Below are 21017 nucleotides of genomic sequence, written 5' to 3'. Positions count from 1 at the left end.
AAAAAGTGACATTATGTCACTTTTCTATCGAAAAAGTAACATTATGTCACTTTTCTGTCAAAAAAGTGACATTTGTGTTTAAGTTATTGTTAAAAAGGTGACATTTTTCCTTGACATTGCAAGTGTGTTCAAAATTCGACAAATAATACTGCTTTTTGACATTATGTCACTTTTCTGTTGAAAAAAGTGACATTATGTCACTTTTCTGTCTCCATTGACATTAAGTGTGTTCAAAATTCACAAATAATGCTACTTTTGTTAAAACATAAGTGACACTGTTAAAAAAAGTGACGCAGTGTCACTTTTTTCCTGGTCACCAGCTCTAAGTGAGGAGCTCCTTCGCTCGTGCCCCCCACCCGGGAGTCACGAGCTTAATTGCTGGAGTCACAAGCTTAATTGCTTTTCTTTAGAGCTTAGTACAAGTTCTCTCAAAAATAAATCTAACACAAACTTAAGATCTAACAAATCTTCAAGCAAAAACAAGAGATCCATAAAGGTAAAAAAGTGACGCAGTGTCACTTTTCTGCTGAAAAAGTGACATTATGTCACTTTTCTGTTGAAAAAGTGACATTATATCACTTTTTTGACATACAAGAACTATTGTGTTTAAAGAATATTAGAAGCTACATCACCAATCCCTGCTCCATTGATGTTGTAAAAGAATTGGTCATTAACAATTGAAGTTGTCTACCACCATTAACATTGCCACTTTTCCCTAAATCAGTTACTATATACAAAGCGTCAAAACTAAACTACTAGCTAAATCAAATCAGTCATTACAAATGAAGGCACGTCATTACCAAAACAAGACATGTTTCTTCAATTCCTCAAAATTACCTACTTCTCTATCACATCAGGATCACCTACTTCTCTATCACATCAGGATATAGCTACTCCATTTCCTTTGACACCCATTCATTGTCTGTATCATATTCCTCTTCTTGCTTCTTCTTTCCATAAGCATATAGTTGAGCTGCCAAATTTCTTCTAAGATGTGGAACATTAAAAGACTTTGGCATCTCATTTAGCATTCCATTAATGAAGTACTGGGCATACTTAATTACATAGATTCCACAATCTCCACTGCATGAAATAATGAAAAATACTTTAGATAATTACATACTAGAATGTCAGATGAAAAAAAAAACATCTTCAGAAATAAACTTACCCATTATTTTGTTGTGGAAGTTTTGGAATCATTTTTACAACTAATGGTTTCAAAGCTTCTTCTTCTGAAATGCCCTTTCCCTCAAAGAAGCCAGTATGAAAGAGAAGATGAGGAATAATATCAGAAAATGGTTTAATAGCCTCAAGTACTAATGCCTTTCTCACAACCTTGTTGTACGAATTATATACATTAAGACACATATGTTGAATGTCAATATGACACAAAATCCAATGAGCTGAATTGGACATTCTAATTGGAATAAGCACATGGTCAACAAGGTTATACAACCCAATAACATATGATAGAAGAGAAGTCTGCTTTTTTAGAGCTGACTTATCTTGGCAAAAGTCGGCGTAAAGACCTCTCATTTGGCTATCAAACGGGAAATCTGTGGTTGTAGCCTTTATGTTTATCCCTTCTCCATATCTTAACAACTTTCTTAAATAATAGAAACACACATCAATATGCTACAAAAAAAGAGAAAAATGACAAAATCAACAATAGTAATAAACAAAATAATCTTAAAAACAAAAACATATAAAATAACTTACTGTATCTTCCAAACATTCGTTTGGAATAAACAACTCATACCACCATTGTTTTGTAGAGATTGCAATGTCACAAAAATAAAAGCATGGATTGATAACGGAATTTTCATCATTGAAATGTTTTTTCCTACATAACAAAATGGAAAAAGTCACATGAAAGTTACTGTACTGGAAAAAATTCACAAACAACATATATTAGTAACAACTTACTTATTTTTCTTTACCAATCCCTTGTTAAACCAAAGTTCAAAAGCATCAACATCATGTGCCATTGGAGGGCCAACACCAACCGGGAATGCAAAAGTACCTTTAACAACACGTTTCTTAGTCCCCGATGTAGAATCAAATTCATTGACCCAGGGGGACTAAAGAAGCACTCCTGGTTTCTTTTGTCTTTTCAGATGCATGTCTGGGGTCTCAGCTTCAATATCAATGATTCGAGCATTTCCCTCTTCAATTTCAGTTTCAGCTTCAATTGCAGTCGTTACTTCCACAACTTTCTCCCAAACATCATCTTTCAGTTCAACCTCCTCCAAAAAATCAATTCTGCCTTCATTACATGGTGATACAACATCCTGGGACATGAACAATAACACAAATTCAAATTATATTAATGTAAAAACATGCACAAGTTATGACGAAAAAGTTGATAGAATAAAAACATAAGTACTTCTTGATTTTTTGCTAAACTACGAGCAACAATATCATCAACTTTTAACCAATCATCTTCATGAAATTCTATTTCTTCATTCAAATTCATCTCGACCGCCTTATCACTTTTTACCACTGCCCTGAGACTTTTTTCCACTGCTTTGTCACTTTTTTCAACTGACTTGTCACTTTTTCTGACAGGCACCTCTACATCTTTTTCCCCACAACTCAATTCAAACTCAATACCTAAAGAAAAACTAGGGAAGTCATTATACACCTGGTCTGTTTCATCAGGTAAACATTCCACACCATCCTACAAAAAAAGTCACAAAGATAATAAAAAAAGTGACAATAAGTTAAAAAGGTAACAAAATTCAGCAAAAAGTTGCAAGTATGAATTCTAAACTCAATAACTCTTGAATACCTTCGTTTGTTCTTTATTACCATCTAACATCTTGTCTGTTTCATCAGGTAATCTCTCCACACCATCCTACAAAAAAATCACAAAGATCATCAAAAAGTGACAATAACTTAAAAAAGTAACAAAATTCAGTAAAAAGTCGCAAGTATGAATTCTAAACTCAATAACTCTTGAATACCTTCATTTCTTCTTTATTACCAGCTAACATCTGGTCCGTTTCATTAGGTAAACTCTCCACACCATCCTACAAAAAAGTCACAAAGATAATAAAAAAAGTGACAATAATTTAAAAAAGTAACAAAATTCAGCAAAAAGTCGCAAGTATTAATTCTAAACTCAATAACTCTTGAATACCTTCATTTCTTCTTTATTACCAGCTAACATCTTCTCTACTCTGCATTCCAAAATTTGAAGACGCTCCATCACTTCTTCATTTGTTTTAATCCTTTCTTCAACATCTTTTAGCCGGTTCTCAATCGGATTTGATTGTATTCTACGTTCAAGATCTGAGATTCGTTTTAAAATCACATCATTTGATTGAATAGATTTCAGTTCAACCTCGGATAGCCGTCTCAAAACTTTTTCATTTGATTGCTGGACTTGCTGAAAAGAATGTAAAATAATAAGAACCTTTGAAAAAACTTCGAGCATGGTGAACAGAAAATAATAAAAAGAAAAAATACCCACAAACCTCAATAATCTTCCCTTTGTTTTTCTTTTCTGTAGACCTTCCAGTTCGGTCAACAAATTTTGTTTTTCCTTCATCTGTGAACTTTTTCAGGCCAACAATAGGATGCTCAAAATTATCATCATCCTGGTCACCACCCAAACCTTCAACAAATAAACCAACCACATACTCTTCTCCCTTCTCAGCCTCGAGAGGCACAATTTGATTCACATCCAACTGAAAAATAAATAATCATATCAATAACAGCAAAAGATAAACTAAAGACATAATATAAACAATAAAAGGGTAAAAAACTTGTGTCAGTAGGCAAATTTAAAAACACTTCTTGAACTTCTTTTGTTGTGACACTTTCGTGATCTTTAAAATATTGTTCTTTTAAACGACTCTTCATTCTATATCGAGTTAGATCACCATTTCCAGTACACTTAAGCCCTGATATCAAACAAAACTCTTTGATTGAAAATCTTACCAATTCATCAAAGATATTAAACCACATTTCATTTGAATTTGGCTGCTTAACTTGTCTGAGCAGCAACTGGTGTATCAACTGTGGTTGTAAAATTATTTCCTTCAAATCAATAAAGGCACCAAAGCATGTATTTTTGAATAAAGTCCTTTGATATGGACTAAATTTTTCATTCAAGTCTGTTATCACCTCGTGTGGAGATAACAACGTCACTTTTCCTTTGAACCAACAGGATTGAGGGATTAATAAAATCCCAATCCTACAAAAAAAAAAAAAAACAGTTAAAATAAAATTCAAGAAGAAGTACATGCATTATGAAAGTCCAAAAGTGACACAAATTGTAAAAAAGGTGACACAAAACCAAAAAAAGTGACAAAACCATCATAAAGATGCTTCCTCATCAAAACACAACCAAAAAAAGTTGTAATTTATTTTATTTTGTAGTTAGTATTGCTTCATATGGACGTCAGTAAATGAGTACTCTAACTTGAGCTTTTGACAAGCTAATTCAACCTTTATGGAAAGTGGTCATTGTATCAATTTTATGACTATTATCATTATACTTAAAACAAAGTTTTGGAAATTAATAGGACAGCAGTAAGAAAATTTTGAAGTTTACATATGACAGATAACTCAAGTGCAATGGATGGGCAAATTTGTTCATTGGAAAATCATATAAACAAAGGCACAACCACCATGCATACAAACACATCCACACATTTTTTTTTTCGTGCATTCTGAAGTCACCATGTAAGACCAACTAGAAACTATGAAAACCAAAGTAGCATTATAGCAGCAAAAAAATGTAAATCAGTAAAATTTACTAAAATCATTGCTAAAGATACACAATCTTCATTCACTGCACAAAATATACAAAAACCATTGAGAAGCACACAAAAATCGTAAAGAACAAGAGAATGTACGCAATATAAGTCAATAAAACATAAAAAAAAAAATGTTGAAATCGTAAAGAACAAGAGAATGTACGCAATATAAGTCAATAAAACATAAAAAAAAAATGTTGCTACCTTCGGTTTATAAGAAGATGAGGAAACTTTGGTCCTCTTCTTTAAGGATGGTTCTTCGAGATTTCTTTGCCTCTTCGATTCACTTTTTTCAGCCATTGCAAAAATATGAGTTAATTGTTGGAATCGAAATTAGATTTTCGATCTAGGGTTTAGGCTATTTGGGATTTATGGTCAAAATGATAACGAGACAAGAAACAAAACGATTACGAAGGGAAAACGAAGAAGAAATTGAGGGAAAATGGGTCGAAAATGGAGATTTACAGTCGTATGTTGCTGGACGATTTCCACAATGATAACGAGACAAGAAACAAAACGATTACGAAGGGAAAACGAAGAAGAAATTGAGGGAAAATGGGTCGAAAATGGAGATTTACAGTCGACGATTACGAAGGGAAAACGAAGAAGAAATTGATGGAAAATGTTTTGATTAGGGCTTGCCGTAGAATTTCGTTTAGGTTTCGTTTTAATTTTACCAATTTAGGACGTAAATAATACTTCTTTAGAATATTTTAATAATTTAAAAGGTATTAATCAAAATATTTTAAAAAAGGGCGTACATGGCCTAATTTCCTCTTCCTTATTTATGTGTCACGTGCCTTTGTTTGATTTTCATTTTTTTCTCTTCTTTTCAATCACACATTTTTTATTATAATAATATAACATATAAATAAAAAGCTTTTTCTTAATTTTCAACTGCACATTTTTGTTAATATACTATTCTAAAATGTATTTTTCATAAAAATGAGGCTCAAAGTTGACAATAACCCCCGCTTGACCCCCATTTTTGGGAAATAAAAATGTGTGGAATAGTTTTTATTGGAAAAATGAGTGGTTGAAATTAGAAAAGAGAAAAATGAAATATAATTTAATGAGTAACATAAGATGGTTCAATTGACGGTAACTCTAGTGTATTATTCTTTGAGGTATATATGAAGGCATCGAATGACGCTATTTGTATAGGTAGCACAATCTTTAGATAAAAACGCAGTTATTAATCTTGATTCTACCAACGACTATTGAAAATTTGAAAGTGGAATGAAATCAAACGCAACCCCTTCGTACAACTCTCATTCTCTATCGTAACTTACAAAGAAGCTAGGTCAGGTTGACACTCCAAGATGATGGGGAGAAGCTTTTCGTCGATGCCGATCGAGTTTCAGACCATAAACGGACTTCAACAACTTGCCGAAACTCGCCGATTCAAGGTACTAACTTTCCTATATTTATTATTCAATTCCCCCTTTGCATTTTTCTCAAATTATTATTATTTATTTATTTATTTATTTTTGTCTATTTGCTCAAATTTCTACCAGTATTCTGAAGTCAGTTCAATTTGCTTCTACTTGTATCTTACTATTAGTTTCTGCAAGCTGAATGAGCAACTAATTCATATATTGGCATGTTGGGTAAAAAAATTGAGTACTACTGGACTGTATCATTGTTTATTATACCAAATTGCATTCAATGCGTTCTTTAATGTGCATCCATCATTGCAGCGTAATCCATGAATTTGCCCCTGTTTGGTTTCGATAAAAATCATATTTTTACAGTAGATTTTGATAAAAGCTGATGAAATGTGTGGTTAAAAAGTTGATAAAAGTTTAGGGTCCATGATTTGGGAGAAAATGGGTTTCAAGAGATGGGAACCAAACAGGTGCTGATTACTACTGTCTTAAAAGCTCAAATACGAATGTTAGACGAGGTAAAAGGGATTCTGATGCATAGTAACACTTGAATGATCACAATAGCATTGAGGGAACACCAGAGCAATTGACATGCACAAAACAATAGGAACTTTTCGTATAAGACAGACTTCGTTTATTGTTCTCTTTGTTCTTTGCGTTTTGGTTTCAGCCGGTGTCAAGTGTATAATCTAGTATATTGTTGAATCACTTGATCTAAAATCTTACAATGTTGTTTTAATCTTTTCAGCATATACATTGTTCAGAAGTTTAATAAGTTGAATGACATTTTTGCAAATGCTTTTAACACTTCACTATCCGTGTTAGTAGGCATGGTTCTTGGACCAGTTTGGAGTTCTACATGATGGAAAACAACCATACCCGGGTGCCATTTCGACATGTATGTTTTCATCTGTTACCTTGTCATTTTGTATGCTTATTTCTTTCTGTCAGTTAATATTGTGTGTATTTCAACCAACGTGTTTCAACATTGACTAAAATTTACACTTGTTTCTCTGTCTGTGTAACAGTAGAGAAGTTGGCAAATTATGGTACTAAGATGGTGATTATTAGTAATTCTTCGAGGCGGGCATCAACTACTTTTGACAAGTTGAGAAGCCTTGGATTTGATACCTCACTCTTTGTGGGAGCCATCACTAGTGGGGAATTAGCGCACGAGTACCTGTTAAGGTCATATTACCTCACATGTAATTATGTTCTATATGTATTTGTATTGTTAAGATTCATCTATAAAGATTTTTGTAGTCGATTCAAGGAGTCCAATTTCTGGTTTACTATACATGTTTAGACTCATAAAATTTTCCCAACTTGTCATTTTTGGTTTTCAATTTCATGTTTTCAGGGCTCCAAAGTCAAAATACTATTGCTAAAGTTTTTACTTCGTTCATCGATGCATTTATAATTATACTAATATGAAAAACATGAAATACCATTGAAGTTCAGCTTATATAAATTATACCTTTAATGATTAGAGTGCATGCTTGTCCATCATATTTAGCCAATTTTCTTATAATTTACTGAAACCACTACTTATTATTGAGTTATTATTATTATTTTAAGTTTATTTTCTGATCAAAACCTATGTTTGCCTTATCATCTTGCAGAATTATATTAAAAAACTGTATGATTATCTTCAATTTTTTTGGTTTTTAATTTTTTCAGACATTATTAATCTAATCCGTGCCTATCTAAGTTGAAGAAAGATCAAATGTTATCCTTAAATATGCCCATTGGTTATGCACTCCTTGCCTGAGGTCATGGTTTCTGTAGGGTGAGATTGAGAAGTGGGTTGTGGACTGTACCCTTATCCCAATTTCTCATTTTGGCCGATGATCGAGTGATGTCTTTATTGCTGAACAAACTTGTTCAAGTTTTTCAAGTTGCTTCATTATATTTAACGTTTTATTCCATATCTCATGATATGGATTTACTAAATCAAATGATAACTTTGTAAATCTGGTATTACTTTAGAGATGGGTTTCACCTCTCATACTTTACTCAAGTTTAACTGTTGCAATTCCCCGCCAAGTGCTAGCTTTGCTTACACAATGCTTTTACTGTATTTAAAATGCAAAAGATTCTCTGCTTCCTTTTTGGAGTTTCTTTTGGTGATTTTTCTGATAAGATATCACAGAGGTTTTCATGGAAAATTTTTCCACACAAAAGAGCACTGTTTTAGATATTTTGAAACATAAAACCTAGTACCTTTATGAATAAGTATTAAAAAAAGGCTAAAGTTAATATTGCACAGTTAGGAACCTTAAGTAGTAAAATATATGCTGTTATCATATTTAACTATAATATTTTTTTTCAAGTTTTGGTATGCCTTATCCAGTCATTTCATCAATTACATATTACTTCTTCCCATAGATGTTGCCATATTATGATTATTTTGTTGGAATGAAATATTTAGTAATGACACCATGAAAACTTTTATTTCATGGAACTCATTCTAACAGGAGAGATGATCCATGGTTTACAAGACTAGGAAGATCGTGCATTCACATGACCTGGAATGACCGAGGTGCTATATCTCTTGAGGTATGCCAAGTTTATGAGTTTTCATTGCGAATAGTTATGTTCCAATTCTTAGTACAAGTTTTCTCCACTTTTAATGCGATAAGACTATTTACTATTTCAAATTCTTACTGATACAGTTAGTTAGCATGATAAAAAAAATCACATAGCTTTTTATTTAGTAGGCCAAGCAGTGCCCGGCCTTGATGTGGCGAGGCACTGACCAATATGGGCTGTGGCTATTGGCTGTAAATACAGCCCATAAAAGAAAATATGCAGGCAGTGCGTGGCATCCACTTGTTCAGGCACTGCATGGACCTACCTGCCTGGCATTCACTCTCCAAGGCATTGTGTGAGCATAACAGGTTGGTCAGTGCTTGGCCACAATCAGGCTAATCACCATCCAGCACGGAATACGTCAAGTGCACTATATTTCACATCGACTTCATGACTAGCGTCGCTGCTGAACTCAGGATTTGTTATCCTTGATAATAACACATGTCCAGCTTAATTGCCCAAATTAGTCTATGAGTATGGTCCTTACAACATGAAAGGGGATTTTTTCGAGAATTTTCTACACATGCTTCACTCAGATCCTTCGTGCACAATCTTCATACAAATCTTGCCGGAATCAATTCACAAAAAGTCCATCGATACTACTTCATGATTAATATCACTTGCTACAAGTTTTCTCCACTTTTTCTGCGATAAGACATATTCCAAAGGAAATGTATGTTTTTTTTCTCCTCCCAGTCAATATATTATAGGCCATTTCTGCTTGTAAATTGGTAAATGACAAATAAATGATATATCTCACTTGGAGGGTGACCAGGGAATGAGTATTAAAAAACAAATAGTAAAAGAGATTGAAAGAAAAAATGGAAATTCTCAAATTAGTGTCTGTCAAAGTAAGCACTAGAAACTTAGTGTTTTAGACTTAACTCATTACCAAATTTTAAGAACTGAAATAAAGTTCTTCAGTTGTTATTTTTGCTGGAACAATCAGGCCTGTTAGAGGCTCTTGAAACCTTGAAGACCCGAAAACCTATTCTGACTAGGGAAGCTTAAATCACTAGCTAGTTGGAAGTTGGAACTAATTTTTTTTTTCTAACTCAAAGAGTCTATATGAATCTAGTTTGTACCGAACTAATATTCAAGTATAATAAGAATGATATCATGTTTGGCAAAACTTAAATTATTATATAAGCTGGTCGAACATACTTTTTATTCATATTTTTGTATTATCTTATTATCCCACATTTCTTGGAGTTCACGGCTTTATAAGCACTTAAAAGCATTGTCATAAAGCACTAAGAATGTCCAAGAAAGATTTGAAAAAACTAACTCTTGTTTCTGCATTACATGCTTTTCCGACGTGTTGTGCCATGTCAAACACCAACACCCTTGAATACTTCAAGACACGTGTCTAACATGAACTTCATGTCAACTTTTTTCTTTACGTCTACTATTATGTATATTTCTGTAGTAATATAAAATTAATCTCAAACTTTTTTTTTTAAATAATAAATATCTACTCATATGACTTAAAAGATTTCACCAAAAAACTAAAAATGGTATTGATTTTGTTAGGGAATAAGTACAAAAATAAAGATATTATATAAATTTACAATTTTAAAAAATTTAAATTGACGTGTTCCATACATGTCTAGGTCCTAGTTTTTTTAAATAACACATAGGCATGTCAGTGTCGTGTTGCGTGTTGCTTATTAGTGGCCAGGGAACCAAAAAGAATGTTTATAGGATGAAAGAAGAAAAAGCGAATTTTGTTTGGAAGAAACTCTCATCCCCAATACTCATTTATATCCCATATGAGTTGGAAAATTGAGAATGCAAGAGAAGCGCTTGCAACAAGAGTATTGTTGGTTTTTGCCATCACACACCTCTATTACTCTTTAAGAGGCATCCACCACGACTCAAACTATATTTTCCTGAGCATGAAGTCAATGCTTTTTCTCTTTCTTAAAGTTTCAGTTCTTATGAATGCTTTACTATAAGAAAGCTCTTAATTGTTCTTTTTCAGTTCCCCATTTTTGTATCCATAAATTTGTGAGTAAATATCTTCCTTTAGGGCTTGGATTTACAAGTTGTGGATAATGTTGAAGAAGCTGAATTTATTCTGGCCCATGGTACAGAAGCTTTGGGGCTTCCTTCTGGTGCTGCACTTTCCATGATGCTTGAGGATCTTGAGAAAATTCTGGAGCAGTGTGTTGCTAAAAAGATTCCTATGGTGGTAGCAAATCCTGATTTTGTTACAGTTGAGGCTAGAGCTCTTCGTGTTATGCCCGGTGAAGATCTATTTTTTTGGAATAATATTCTAACTCATCCTACTTATGTATTTCCTTTGTTTTAAAGCTATCGCTTGTTGCCAATTCTGACAGGAACACTAGCAGCCACGTATGAGAAGCTTGGTGGGGAAGTGAAGTGGATGGGCAAGCCTGGTGAGGTGATTCTATCAATACATTGACAATCATTATTTGATTTATTTCTACTCCTAGGACATTTTTCTACAGATTTGTTTGGTTTTATTTAAATTCAATAAACTGTCTGAGAGAGAGAGAGAGAGAGAGAGAGAGAGTTTTATTATCGTATCGAGACAATATACAATTTTTTTTTGGGAATTAATGCAAAAGTAAATGAGAGAGAGGGAGAAGGTCTGAGGCCTGTGTTCACTCATACTGTATAGTGGATTCTCACTCTCAATAGATAGTGGTATCCAAATTTGTAACTTCTCTCTATCACAGTCATAATGCATAGTAAGATATCTGCAAATGTGTTCTCTGGTCAGGAAAATTTTAGATATCATTCAATTTATAAGTTGGCAGATTGTCATTTGCAAATGACATTTGTAAATCAGCACTCTTATCATTTTCTGAATTTCTCATTCTTTTCCCCTTGATTGCCGTCAAATTTTGGAAGAGGTCTTTGATCTGAAAAGTTAGTTGCAAATCAGTTTCCATAGAGTGTGGTGTCGCCTCTTTGTCAACATGGTTCTTGGAAAAATACTTTTTTCACCTTCTTTTCCCATGAGGAATACAAGCATAAATACTAATCCAACTGGGTTGACTATTTTTGAAGTTATGCCACTATTATCATTAAATTGGATTAAACGTGGCTTTTGCAAATCAGTTTCCATAGAGTGTGGTGTCTCCTCTTTGTCAACATGGTTCTTGGAAAAGTACTTTTTTCACCTTCTTTTCCCATGAGGAATACAAGCATAAATACTAATCCAACTGGGTTGGCTATTTTTGAAGTTATGCCACTATTATCATTAAATTGGATTAAACGTGGCTTTTGATTTCTGGTGTTAGAATCTGTATTTTGAGCATAGCTTTTTTTATGATGGTTTTCCTTGCGGTCTTGCCACAACAACATTAAACACATGAGTTCAACAAGTTAAAGACATTGTTTGTCACCCAATTTATCAGGTTGTTACTTTAGTCACTGATTTTTTTCAAGTTAGATACTGAACCTTCATTTCTATTTCAATTTAGGCTCTCAGTCTACCTTCATCTGGCAAATTAACAGCAATACTGACATGAAAGCTCTTAACATAATTTTTCTTGTCCAACTTGGAAAAAATATGTCTTGTTGGACAAGTAGTGCTTTCCTTTTTCTTTTGAATTTCTTTGTTTCTTTAAAAAATGCATTTCGGAGACACGACTTGTTTAACAATATGCATTTTTGCCTAGCTGGACAACAAATAATGCTCTAACGATTTTAATGCCACATCATTTCCATCAGCCACGACATGCCTGTTAGTTGAGTAGGACAGAATGCTTAAATTGAAACCAAAGCAAGGTTCAAAGATTTACTTGGAAACAAAAAAATAAAAAATAAAAATCGGTGACCACAGTGAAACAAGGTTGACTGACCGAGCTTTTAACCCGACTTCGACTGTTACACATGCCATTGTGGTTCAAGACATTAATGGCTTTACGTGTTTAATGTTATCAGATAATATATAAATCTGCCATGGGGATGGTTGGTGTGGATGCTACTGATTGTATTGCTGTTGGAGACTCTCTCCACCATGATATAAAAGGTGCAAATGTGGCAGGGATCTCTTCTGCTTTTATCACTGGAGGGGTCCATGCAACTGAACTCGGACTTGGTAAATTCGGAGAAACTGCAGATAACTCTTCTGTTCATGCTCTTGCCACGAAATACGAGGCTTATCCAACATATGTGCTCCCATCATTTACATGGTAGCCTCATTATTGGTGAGCAGTTTATTTCTTCCAACTCTCATGTGTACTCTCTTAATTTCTCTTAGTCTTGAAAGTGCATGTTGGCTAAGCTGAATAATTTTACTTTGTATGAAATAGAGTATCTTTTAAAATAGATAATTTATTTATTGGTTGAAATTTGAAATAAGTCACTTATTTTGAAAGCAATTTTCACTGTATAGTCAAAATAAGTAACTTTTGTACTTATAAGTGAGAATAGGTAAACATTCTAAACGTGATTGGAAACAAAAATTTACTTTACAGTAAGGTTGACTTATTTTTAAGCTTAGTCAAATATACTTTGAGCGTCTTCTTGTCTAAGCTTAAAAGATTTATTGTTTACTTATGTATACCTTTACTATGCGTCATGTGATTTCATACATATCAAATTATTTTTTTCATGTAAGATTGTAAATAGGTTCTTTTTCTTTAAATTATTGCAGTGTTTTTGTGTGGCTCAGAAGCACAACTTCCAATACACTCGCAGTACATGGAAGAGCATCGATTTTGAGTCTGCATCCTTTTATTGTCAAAACAAGAATATTGTTTTAGCGCTCAGGTCTATGTTGAAAACCTGCTAAAAAGGGCTGCAACTCTCCCTTAAGTTGTACTAAGTTTGTTATAATGTTGCAAGGGCCGTCAAAGAACATGCTACAATGAGATGACTCCTGCTGATTCTTCGTCACCTGTTTATTGATCCTGCATTGAAATTGATATTTAATTTTTGTTACTTCATGGAATCTAGCTTGCCCAATGGTGCAACTATTTAATGATTCATTACATTCATTTCGTTAAATGATGTATTTGTGACGTTGAATTGGACATGACTGAATATGATAAAAGAAGAGAGATGCATATTTTTGCATACCTCATGCTAATCGATGGCATGTTTGTGATTGTTGACTTATTAATATAATTTATCTAAATTGTATGTTATCATAAGGTAAAATTACTTATAAGTAAATATTTTAAGTTAGCCGAACAAGCTTGATTTCCATATTTTTTGAAGCCAAGCGAGTTCATTAGTTCTCATCATATTTCTATTGATGGAATGTTCTCTTTAAACAGAATGTCTTCTTTAGTTCGAACACTATCTATAACAGGAGAGAAATTTCGGTAGGACGGTTGCATCATCAGGTATGTCACCCTGACTGATGGCCCACCACACACCCCAAGGTGTGTGGGCCACCCATCAAGGTGGCACACATTTTATAGGATTCAAGAAATCTCAACAACTCATTTGGTCTCATACTATCGACCCCCCCCCCCCCCCCCCCCCCCAAAGATTTAGTCCTATAACAGAAATGGGTGAGAAATTTATTTTAGCGAAAATTAAGAGAAATAATAAATAAAAGGGATAATTGCAATGGAGATTCTATCCCTTTCAAAATTGTGTGAGGAAAATCAATTCTGAGTAGTTTTTGTCCAAAAATTCGTTAGTTGACCAAAAGTTAATGTTTGACCATATTTTGACAAATTTAAAAAGGGCAAAATGGTCTTTTAATATTTTATTAATTAATAAGGATAATTTGCATTGGAAGTCCCAAACCTTTCAAAATATACATCGAAGGTCCCAAACTTTTAATAAATATGTCTGAAGGACCTCTAATGATTTTTACCCAAAATTTCTTGATCCACACAACCACCAATCCTAACGCTTAACCCCTAACACACCCAATCCCAACCTTTGGTAGGTGGGGGAGCCTTCGTCGATGTCAATACTGTTGGTTTTGAAGAAAATTTATAAATCTTTATTTATTTTTTTCAAGGTTTTGTTAAGAGGAAATGGACTTGATAGGATGGGAAAATGTGGTTGGTGGAGGTAGAGGAAATGATGCAGCGGTGATGGACCATGACATTAGGTCAATCAACTTAATTGTTTCCCTTGTTTTCTTCGAGTTAGTTAACTGAAAACGAAAAGAAAAATCAAAAGAAATCTATTGGGTCTACGCGAGCCTGAATTTTTTGTTTTCTCAGCCTGATAAAATAAATAATTTATTCGGTGGTCGAAGTTTGAAATCAGTTACTTATTTTGAAACTTTGCATTACGACCTTATGATCTCATGCATACCAGATTATTGTTTTTACTCAAGATTGTTTAATCCATTCTTTTGAGTCTGCATCCATCTTTTGTCAAACAAGAATAGGGTGCCAACCCGTATAAGCTTTAGAGCTCGGGCCTATATTGAAAAACGCATTGAAAAGAGCTGCAACACTCCTTTACACTGTATTAAGTTTGTTATGATGTTGCAAAAGCTGTAAAAAAGAGGCTACAGTGAGGTGATCTATAATTGATTCTTTCATTCATCACCTGTTTACCAATCATATAATTAAGCCTTGAACTTGATACTCATTTTTCGTTGTTTCGAGCAATCTAAGCTTGCTTGTATTCTTGTACAATGTTATATTTATGACGTTGAATTGAATTGGACATGACTTAACATGATTAAAGAAGAGAGATACACATATTCGAGTACACCAAAGATTGTCATATTTATAGCAGACACCTCCGAGGAGAGCACCATAAGGACCGTTCAAGCATCAGCCACCTGAATCTTTTTTTGCCATTCCGTTCAGTTTTTAATAGATAATCGAAACAGATATTATTCTCTGGCTACACAAATCACCTGCTTACCTACATTTTTCCCTGAAAACAGTCCAGCAAGAGAAACAGGACCACTTTCCAATCCTTCATTCACATCCTCTAAGTATACTATCTTCCCTTGCTTATAAAATCTCACAACATTTTCCAAAAACTGTGGAAATAAGTGTAAGTAATCACTCTGCAAAAACCCCTGCATTGTTATTCTCTTTATTACAAGATTGAACAAATTGTAAATCCCTTGTGTTTGAGATAGTTTCTGTTGAGAAACCATCCCACAAACAGCAATTCTGCCATGATCTCTCATGTTGAGGAGTACCGCATCGAGCATGGATCCACCGACATTATCGAAGTATATGTCGATGCCATTTGTAAAGTATCTGTTCCAACAAATATATGAGAAAATGAAATCAGATTTTCATTAGTATAATCCAGATCATGCTTCAATATTTAACAAAATTTGTTAACTATTTTAATATTAATATTCCTAGTTCAAGTTTGGTATGTAATACGACAAGATTGGACACTTTAATAATTAAGATTTTAACTTACTTTTCTTCTTGGTACTATCTACTTCTCCCTGCAAAACATAATATATTACAGTTTATCTGACCTTTTGAGAGCTGCGTCGAAGTCTGCTTCTTCTTTATAGTTAAAAGCTTCGTCAAGTCCAAGTTTTTTCTTCAGCAATTCAACCTGAATCGGCAATTGAATAGAACAATCACACATTACACATTGGACAAGGAGGATTGTAGACTACTTGGCAGTATTAAATAAGACAGATAAACTAAAGTCTTATTTATTATACCATCGAGTCCTATTTAGTATTTCATCAAACATGCGCCAGAAGTGTGGGGTGTTTTAATTTATCAATTTTGATTAGATCAAAATAATATTTCACGTCGTTAGGCATCGTGGTCGGGAACCTAATGGGTCACACACAAAAGAGAATTGGAAGATTGCAAATTGCCAATTGATTAATTTAACAATCGTTGGATAAATTAATTAATTGGATTTGTTATTTATATTTTCGAATTAATTAATTGGATTAATTAATTCACGGACCGGGTTTAATTAATTGGATTAATTAATTATTGGACCGGACCGGGCCGAGCCTGTTTGGGTTTATATAAATACATAACTAGGGTTTGAGGTCCATTAAGGTTTTCATTATTCTTGCTAGCACAAGAGAAAACCCTAGAGGCTGCAATCATTTTCTCTGTGTGGATCACCGTTGGAGGCTGGACAATTGGACAGCTGTGGTGGCAAATCAAAGTTGTGGAACGAAAAGAAAAACAAAAGGATTGCAGATTTGAAAAAGGTACAATCTTATCACAATTCCTAACCAAACACAATGAGATCTATTGGATGGGAATCAAAGTAATTTAATTTTTCGCTGTGCATATATAAGTAGATTCCTAACAAATATTCCTAGTTCAAGTTTGGTATGTAATACGACAAGATTGGACACTTTAATAATTAAGATTTTAACTTACTTTTCTTCTTGGTACTATCTACTTCTCCCTGCAAAACATAATATATTACAGTTTATCTGACCTTTTGAGAGCTGCGTCGAAGTCTGCTTCTTCTTTATAGTTAAAAGCTTCGTCAAGTCCAAGTTTTTTCTTCAGCAATTCAACCTGAATCGGCAATTGAATAGAACAATCACACATTACACATTGGACAAGGAGGATTGTAGACTACTTGGCAGTTTTAAATAAGACAGATAAACTAAAGTCTTATTTATTATACCATCGAGTCCTATTTAGTATTTCATCAAACATGCGCCAGAAGTGTGCATAAAAATGTACAATATATTTATTGAATCTTCCAAAAGAAGCTCACTTTTTGATTTGTTCCAGCACTTCCAACAACATAGCATCCATGTAATTTAGCAAGTTGGCCTACAAGCTGACCAACTGCACCAGAGGCAGCAGACACAAACACATAGTCCCCTTTCTTAGGTTTGCATATCTCATAGAATCCTACATAAGCTGTAAAGCCTGGCATGCCTGGAAAAATTATTACTCAAGTAATTAAAATATATATATGGCGATCAATGAAATGTGCTAAGGTGGTTGGGACATGTTTTGCGTGGACTTGAAGAGACTCTCGTTAATAGGAACCACGTAAGTTCGGTAAAAAAGATTCATGTAGTCGACTCTAAATTTTTGGTGATCAAGGTTTAATTTATTGTTGTATACTGACTCGGGAAAAGCTAATCAAGAAGTTGTGTTCTTTGGTTCTTATAAATGAAAATGCATTCTAACCTAGACAAATTCTCGAGCCCATCAATAGACAAGCAAAATTTGTCAGGAGAACACAGCATGAAGTCTCTAGGCTCGAATATGTAAGATTTTGAAACAAAGTTAGAATGACATACCAAGGAGGCCAATATGATATGAGAGTGGGAGATCATCTGCCACAACTTTTCTCAATTGGTCAGTTTTACAAATCAAACTATATTCTTCCCAGCCCGTAAGTCCTGAGATTATATCGCCCTGCTTGAATTTTGGGTTATCAGAATCCAAAACTTTGGACACCCCAAATCCTTCGATCACCTTTTCAAAATCATTGATACAGAAAATAAGCAGAGAATCCAGAATTTGGCAGCAATAAAAATATAATCAAGTCAACAAAGATTCTCTTTGTCAACACAGAAGGTTGGTCCCAATAAATTGATGTACATGGCAGGTCGGGAATCCCACGTTTTAAGAGATCGCAAGATGAAGTAAATCTATAACCTTTCACTTTTTTAGCAACTTTATTGACATTCAAGTTGAAGAATAACCAATATTTGAACTTTTAGATGAGGTGGTTCAATGTGGCATCAGAAATGAGCCACTCTAGTTCAAAAACAATAAACAAAATCCAGTTCTACATACAAACTTACAAAATAGTTTCAAGGTTACAAGAAACTAGCAAGCAGTTTCAAGTTCTCCCGGTTTTCTCCAATTTGATTTGGCTCCGGAGAGTAAGATGTTTAAGATATCAGCTTAAACTTTTAGATCAAGTGGTTCAACATGATATCAGAGCACAAAAAGTCCTAGATTAAAGTCTTATCGCAATCCATTTATTAATAATTGTGCATTTGTAAGGATTTAATGAGAAAAATATTCTCGAACACTTGTAACAACAACATGCAACAAGATTGAACTATAAGAAGAGTAAAGAACATTACAGAACCAGGGACAAAAGGTGGGATATAAGATCCATGAAAATTCCTCATTCTTCCACGCATATAAGGATCACAAGACAGATAGAGATTCTTAACCAGCATTGCACCAGACCCTTTAGGAGCTTCCATTTTCATCTTCTTCCCAACCTTAAATTCCATGTCTGTTTCTCTTGGATTTCCCTCTATGTACCCTCTAAATATTATTTGTTGGTTATCCACTTCTTCTGCCATACTTTTTCTGCAGGGCACAACACTGTCGATGCAATGGAATATTTTGACTGTGGGTGTGGTGTGGATGCTAGTTTCCTTGATTTTAAAGAGGTAAATATTTTTTGTCTTTTTGTTTCTCCTGACTTTACCTAATCAAAGTCACAGTCGGATCATTAATGATATGTTCAGTAAAGTAGATTAGAAAGGAAAAAAATTAAAATTTTACTTACCATGTACTCGAGGCTAGCAAAAGCCTGACGCGGAAACAAGGTTCACAAATAGCTGGTGAAGAGATTTGATCAACATAGATCGGACTTTGATACTTTGTTAACCATTTCATTAAGATATGAACCATATATTATTTCAATCTTGTTTTCGACTTTTATAATGTTCATAGCAATTAACTCTATAATCGTTGCTCAATAAAGAGAAGCATGTTCAAATGTATTAAAATTAACCTCAAGTTACTTATACCTAACACCGTTACGGATTCAAAGGAATAGGAGACAACATTATTATTGTACTATTGCTAAATAATGTCATTGTAACATTATTATTGTACTATAGCTAAATAATGTCATTGTAAAAGGCAGGTCCAGCTGATGGTTGGCCGGCTGGGCCATTAAGCAAGCCTAAACGGTCCGGCACACCCAGATAGGGCTACCTAACAAGAGTAAGTTTTGGTAGAGATTACTGGACTTTGAGAAAAATTTCAATTAGATAGTTCAACTTCGGGGCTTGCGTTTTTAGCACGCCCCACACTCTATATTTCTCTGGATTGATTGACTTGATCTTCGGAGTGCTTGCTAGCGTCTCCACCACCACTAGAGAAGGCTACAATGTACTTGGAATTTATTGGTCACGTTGGAGTACAAAAATCGAGGTCAGCAAAATTAATCAGACACACACTACTAAATCGGTGTTATGTGATTTTATTAGGTTTTATCTATAAGGTCCTATCGTATTTTTTTTTTTTTTAGAAACTCATATGAGCTGACTCAAGTCTCCACCCACTCCGAAAAGTGGCTTTAGAGATGAATTTCTGTTGTTAAATCAATGATTTTTAACCGAGGTCGAAATTTTTTTTGTTATTGGTGAGTAAAAGTAATTGCTTCAAGGCTAACATTGGGGAAGCTATGCGTGTGAACTTAAAGCAAAGTAGGTAACTTATGTGGCTTAAACGAAGCCAAGAATGATGAAGCAATAGAAGCCACATCTACCAACCACCATTTTGGTGGCTCACAGCCTCACAAAATTCCAATAAGATAAAAAATAAATAAATAAATAAATAATTTACGCTCCCAAATTCATTTTCAACTGTACTTTCTCTCAATAAGATCCTAATTTTATGTGGATCTATAAATCGCACATTCTTCAAAAAACTTATTTTTTACAAAATTATTCTTAAAAATCTATACCAAACATGGGCTAAATGAAAAGCAAGTTAACCATAACAGTTTGCCTTTTAAAATGAGCATTGGGCCTCTGCCGGGAAAAGAGTAGGCCTCACATGAGCCCATTCAGTTTGGACCAAGCCACCAAAGCCCAGTAGTTTCTTGGGTGGGATTTTAGGCCCAATCATAACGAGACAGCAGAGGCAGCTTGCAAATCTGGCAATCATTTTTCCTTTATGACGTTGGATTTTTTTAGGGGAAAAATTCGTATATGCATTATTACAAAATATTATTTCATGTTTTACTACGTAATGTTTAAATAACTAAAAATACTTTTTTATATATGAAATATAATAAAAAAATACTAACTTCTAATAATAGAACCCAAATAACAATTTGTAATTTGCAATCTTTTGAATAATGCACATTTCACGCCTCATATTTATTGTCTCTTCCAAGAAGAAATGAAATTCAAAAAACTGAGGATGAGTAAAGAATATCTATGACGTCCATGGCTTAAACACACCGTAGTTTATTCGTCAACCGGAAGTGAGAACTAGCGGAATCTGGATAAAATATTTTTAAATTTGAAATTGAAATCTCGTAATAATGTCACGGAACTATATACGTTTTTCAACAAGTTATATTTCATTCATAGATTTGTCAAATTTTCGCATTTGTTATATATATATATATA

At 33.8% G+C, this 21017-nt stretch overlaps 3 protein-coding genes across 5 annotated transcripts; 1 reads left to right on the top strand and 2 right to left on the bottom strand.

Moving 5' to 3' along the window:
• Positions 1 to 859: 859 nt before the first annotated feature.
• LOC111396531 (sentrin-specific protease 6-like) lies at positions 860 to 1370 on the bottom strand. The gene is made up of 2 exons (XM_023022945.1): positions 1169 to 1370; positions 860 to 1083 (listed from the first exon to the last, which is right to left on the bottom strand). The coding sequence occupies exons 1-2, from the start codon at positions 1366 to 1368 to the stop codon at positions 891 to 893; spliced, it is 393 nt and encodes a 130-aa protein (XP_022878713.1). The 5' UTR covers positions 1369 to 1370; the 3' UTR covers positions 860 to 890.
• A 4558-nt stretch (positions 1371 to 5928) lies between these two features.
• LOC111396159 lies at positions 5929 to 13816 on the top strand. 3 transcript variants are annotated; one of them, XM_023022483.1, is made up of 8 exons: positions 5929 to 6175; positions 6983 to 7052; positions 7183 to 7342; positions 8632 to 8713; positions 10779 to 10995; positions 11089 to 11148; positions 12768 to 12930; positions 13380 to 13816. In XM_023022483.1, exons 1-7 carry the CDS (start codon positions 6089 to 6091, stop codon positions 12917 to 12919), a joined length of 828 nt encoding a protein of 275 aa, XP_022878251.1. In that variant the 5' UTR covers positions 5929 to 6088; the 3' UTR covers positions 12920 to 12930; positions 13380 to 13816. The 3 variants fall into 3 exon arrangements, with proteins under 3 accessions (XP_022878251.1, XP_022878250.1, XP_022878249.1); XM_023022482.1 differs by having other exon boundaries at positions 11089 to 11153; XM_023022481.1 differs by having other exon boundaries at positions 5930 to 6175; positions 11089 to 11153; positions 12665 to 12930.
• A 1536-nt stretch (positions 13817 to 15352) lies between these two features.
• LOC111396158 (2-alkenal reductase (NADP(+)-dependent)) lies at positions 15353 to 19300 on the bottom strand. Its single transcript, XM_023022480.1, has 6 exons — positions 19157 to 19300; positions 18720 to 19075; positions 17922 to 18099; positions 17384 to 17550; positions 17096 to 17178; positions 15353 to 15918 (listed from the first exon to the last, which is right to left on the bottom strand). The coding sequence occupies exons 2-6, from the start codon at positions 18945 to 18947 to the stop codon at positions 15540 to 15542; spliced, it is 1035 nt and encodes a 344-aa protein (XP_022878248.1). The 5' UTR covers positions 18948 to 19075; positions 19157 to 19300; the 3' UTR covers positions 15353 to 15539.
• Positions 19301 to 21017: the final 1717 nt, after the last annotated feature.

The sequence above is a fragment of the Olea europaea genome, chromosome 6 (genome assembly GCF_002742605.1).
Source record: "Olea europaea var. sylvestris chromosome 6, O_europaea_v1, whole genome shotgun sequence".
Lineage (NCBI taxonomy): Eukaryota > Viridiplantae > Streptophyta > Magnoliopsida > Lamiales > Oleaceae > Olea > Olea europaea.
The sequence above is the reverse complement of the archived record's forward strand: the minus strand, read 5'-3'. Positions and strand labels throughout refer to the sequence as shown.